Source organism: Triticum dicoccoides, chromosome 2A, assembly GCF_002162155.2.
Source record: "Triticum dicoccoides isolate Atlit2015 ecotype Zavitan chromosome 2A, WEW_v2.0, whole genome shotgun sequence".
Lineage (NCBI taxonomy): Eukaryota > Viridiplantae > Streptophyta > Magnoliopsida > Poales > Poaceae > Triticum > Triticum dicoccoides.
Window position 1 is genome coordinate 21,777,991 of NC_041382.1, and position 4,102 is coordinate 21,782,092.

At 46.1% G+C, this 4,102-nt stretch overlaps 1 protein-coding gene across 1 annotated transcript; it reads left to right on the forward strand.

Annotated features, from left to right (window-relative positions):
- Window positions 1-2,096: 2,096 nt before the first annotated feature.
- On the forward strand, window positions 2,097-3,422 carry LOC119358716 (probable glutathione S-transferase GSTF1). The gene is made up of 3 exons (XM_037625150.1): window positions 2,097-2,289; window positions 2,662-2,710; window positions 2,808-3,422. The coding sequence occupies exons 1-3, from the start codon at window positions 2,140-2,142 to the stop codon at window positions 3,257-3,259; spliced, it is 651 nt and encodes a 216-aa protein (XP_037481047.1). The 5' UTR covers window positions 2,097-2,139; the 3' UTR covers window positions 3,260-3,422.
- The last annotated feature ends 680 nt before the right edge of the window (window positions 3,423-4,102 follow it).

Consider the following 4,102-nt stretch of genomic DNA (forward strand, 5'->3'; position numbering starts at 1 on the left):
CAGGGCCCATCGCCTTGCCTCCTTTCATCCTTTTTAAAGCCTCCTTCACCTCAGACTCCTGGATTCGCCGCACAAAACGCATACTGGTCTCATCAAAGGAGTCGTCCAGTTCAATGGTAGAACTCTCATTCTCCCAATTGAACAGCTTGTCAAAGTACTCCCGCCATCTATGCTTAATCTCCTCATCCTTCACCAAGAGTTGGCCTGCTCCGTCCTTGATGCATTTGACTTGGCCAATATCCCTCGTCTTCCTCTCTCGGATCTTGGCCATCTTATAGATGTCCCTTTCACCTTTCTTCATGCCTAACCGTTGGTAGAGGTCCTCATATGCCCGACCCCTTGCTTCACCAACAGCTCGCTTTGCGGCCTTCTTCGTCATCTTGTACTTCTCTATGTTGTCTGCACTCCTATCCAGGTATAGGCGTCTGAAGCAATATTTCTTCTCTTTAATCACCTTCTGGACATCATCATTCCACCACCAGGTATCTTTATCTTCGCTTCTCCTTCTCCTGGACACTCCAAACTCCTCAGAGGCCACCTTACGAATGCAAGTCGCCATCTTCATCCACACATTGTCTGCATCCCCTCCTTCCTCCCAAGGGCCCTCCTTAATGACCCTCTCCTTGAACACCTGAGCTAGCTCCCCCTTGAGCTTCCACCACTAAGTTCTAGCGACTTTGGCACACTTATCCCGCTGCACACGAATCCGAAAGCGGAAGTCAGCAACCATCAGCTTATACTGGGGTACAACACTCTCTCCAGGTATCACCTTACAGTCTAGGCACGCACGCCTATCTTCTCTTCTCGAGAGGATGAAATCAATCTGGCTAGAGTGTTGGCCACTACTAAAAGTCACCAGATGTGATTCTCTCTTTCTAAAGAGGGTGTTAGCTATAATCATGTTGTAGGCTAGAGCAAAGCTTAAGACATCTTCTCCTTCTTGATTCCTGATGCCATAGCTAAAGCCCCCATGCGCCCCTTCAAAACCTGTGTTAGATGTACCCACGTGGCCATTGAGGTCTCCTCCTATGAAGAGCTTCTCACCAATCGGTACACTCCTAACCATGTCTTCCAGGCCTTCCCAGAACTCCCTCTTGGTGTTCTCATTGTGGCCTACTTGCGGGGCATACGCGCTGATAACATTGAGAACCAAGTCCTCAACTATCAGCTTGACCAGGATAATCCGGTCCCCACGTCTCTTGACGTCTACCACTCCATACTTGAAGCTCTTGTTGATCAAGATGCCTACACCATTTCTATTTGCAGCTGTCCCCGTGTACCACAGCTTGAAGCCGGTATCCTCCACCTCATTCGCCTTCTGTCTTCTCCATTTGGTTTCTTGGACGCAAAGGATATCAACACCTCTCCTCACCGCTGCATCAGCTAGCTCCCGAAGCTTCCCTGTTAGAGACCCTACGTTCCAGTTACCTAAGCGAATTCTCCTAGGCTCGGCTAGCTTCCTTACCCTTCGCACTCGTCGAGTCAAATGCGAAGACCCTTGCTCATTTTCCACTACATCCGGGCGCCGATGTAGCGCGCCACTAAGGATGCGACGACCCGATCCTCACTCACTTGCCACCGTATCCGGATCAAGATACGGCGCGCCACTTGGGAACAAAAGAAAAAAACAAAATAGTTCTCCAAAATGCTTTTCAAAGTAGTCTTTTTGAAACATCAATTTTGTTTTTTCTGCTAGAGTATTCAGGAATATTTTTTCTTCACGAAAAGTTACATGTATGTAAAATATTCATCAATGTATGTTTCCAAAAAAATCATAATTTTATATTTCCTATATTTGTTATTGTACTATCATCAGAGAGCACGCGAGCTCATGAGCAGATAGTCGGCGTCCAGAAAATATGTGCTTAGAAGTCAAATTTCTAGTCTTTACGCAACTTCCATCCCATTTATTGACATTTTTTATGCTCTATATTTCTGAAATTAGCTATTTCGTCTCAGTTTCCGTGGCTCGCATTTCAGCGATGCATTTCACACACACCTGGCTACTTATCTTCTGGTCTCCCTCCTTGGCTCTTGCGCTTATAAAAGGGGGCGTGATGGCCTCTTACTTTACTATAACTTTGTGCGGTCCCACAACCACAGAAACCATCGTGATCATCTTGGATCAAACGAAACGAAATGGCGCCGGTGAAGGTGTTCGGGCAGGCCATGTCGCCGAACGTGGCTCGGGTGCTGGTGTTCCTGGAGGAGGCCGGCGCCGACTACGAGCTCGTCGACATCGATTTCCAGGCCAAGGAGCACAAGAGCCCCGACCACCTTGCCAGAAACGTACATAACATAACCCCGGATCGACTGCTTACTTTTTTTTTTGCCATCTTCTCGTTGTATTTTCTGTTCGTGATGATTTGACGCCGAGGGCATGTACAATGGTTGATAAGGTAGCCTTATCTTAAGTCTTGCATATAATTTAGAGATGACAAAATATTTTATCTACAATGGGTCATCTCTTAGACTTATCTTCAATAACTAGTCATTCCTAAAAACGGGGTGATACATATTGTGCTAAGAGATCATCTCTTGTCTTCTTTTAAATAAGAGAGGACAAGCATTTTCTTATGAGTTCTCTCTCCTCCAACTCATCACTTATACTACGTGGCACTGCTAAGATAGCATCATTGTACATGCCATGTTTTCTTGCAGCCGTTCGGGCAAATCCCCGCGTTCCAGGACGGTCATGTCGTTCTCTTCGGTACGTAACCCCCTCCAAGAGCCATGATCACAATCCTCATTTCTTGGTCAAGTTGGATGAAGTTTTACGTTTTAAATTACTCGTGCATTGCATGCAGAGTCAAGAGCAATCGCCAAGTACGTGGCGCGCAAGTACAAGACGGACGAGGCCGACCTGCTGAGGGAAGGCGACCTTTCAGAAGCCGCCATGGTGGACGTGTGGACGGAGGTGGAGGCGCACACGTACAGCGCCGCCCTCTCGCCCATCGTCTACGAGTGCCTCATCTTCCCTCTCATGCACGGCAAGCCCACCGACGACAAGGTTGTCGACGAGAGCCTCGAGAAGCTGAGGAAGGTGCTCGAGGTCTACGAGGCACGGCTATCCAAGCACAGGTACTTGGCCGGGGATTTCCTCAGCTTCGCTGACCTCAACCATTTCCCCTACACCTTCTACTTCATGGCGACGCCCCATGGGGCCCTGTTTGAGTCGTACCCGCGCGTGAAGGCGTGGTGGGAGAGCATCATGTCCAGGCCGGCGATTCAGAAGCTCAGCGCAACCATGACACCATGAATTCACACACGACGCAACTGCCCGCTTATATATAGCTACTATGGCAGCTTAATTAGTAATTAGTATTCAATTTTATTGTGTGCATGACTGCTATTATGTAATTTGTATTGTCTACCATAATTGTACAAGTCTGCAGTTCTGGTGGTTGTATCTATCTGTATGTTCCACACTTTCTTTTCCATTGGTTGCTTGTCAAAGTCCAAATCACTAGTTTGCACGTCTCCTTTTAGAATACCTAAACACCACCTGCATGCTCAACAGGGTGACGCGACGATGGCAGATCTAGCGGCTCCGAGTTGACTAGTTTGCACCGGCGTGACGAAATCTACATTTACAAAGTCAAAAGGGCCGCCGCTCTGCTGGCCATTTTCAGTGCCTTCTCAATTCTCATTCACCGGGCTGCTTTTTTACACTTTAGCTACTTTTCAGTCAGCTGATTTTTCACTTTGTGGTCAATCAATTTTTTGTTCGTTGGATGTGCTTTGAGATGTGTGTTGTTTTCATTTTCTGCTGTTTAATTCTGTTGTTGGGTTGGGCTGTATGAAATCGATTGACCCCTATTTTGGGTCAGTCGAATTGCTTTTTGAAATCGTTTTTGTTCTTCTGGGTTGTGTTTTTCTTTTTTCTTTTTTTACCTTTTTGTTATTGGTTATTTTTTTGGTTTTGTTGGTTTTTGGCTGCGTGTAATTATATACATACAAATATTATATAATATGTGACCAAATTTCGTAATTATATTATTAGTTTTGCATATTACGATAAAGTTCAACTTCGGTGCAAAGTTGTGCCCAAGTTTTTTTTAAAATTTTCTCTCTTCTTAAAGGAAATACCAATGCCACTAAT

Excerpts from the sequence above, each read along its gene's own strand:
- LOC119358716 (XM_037625150.1), top strand. The coding sequence starts at position 2,140 with ATGGCGCCGGTGAAGGTGTTCGGGCAGGCCATGTCGCCGAACGTGGCT. Across the intron at positions 2,290-2,661 it reads CCGACCACCTTGCCAGAAAC|CCGTTCGGGCAAATCCCCGC; the intron begins GTACATAACATA and ends GTTTTCTTGCAG. Across the intron at positions 2,711-2,807 it reads CGGTCATGTCGTTCTCTTCG|AGTCAAGAGCAATCGCCAAG; the intron begins GTACGTAACCCC and ends CATTGCATGCAG.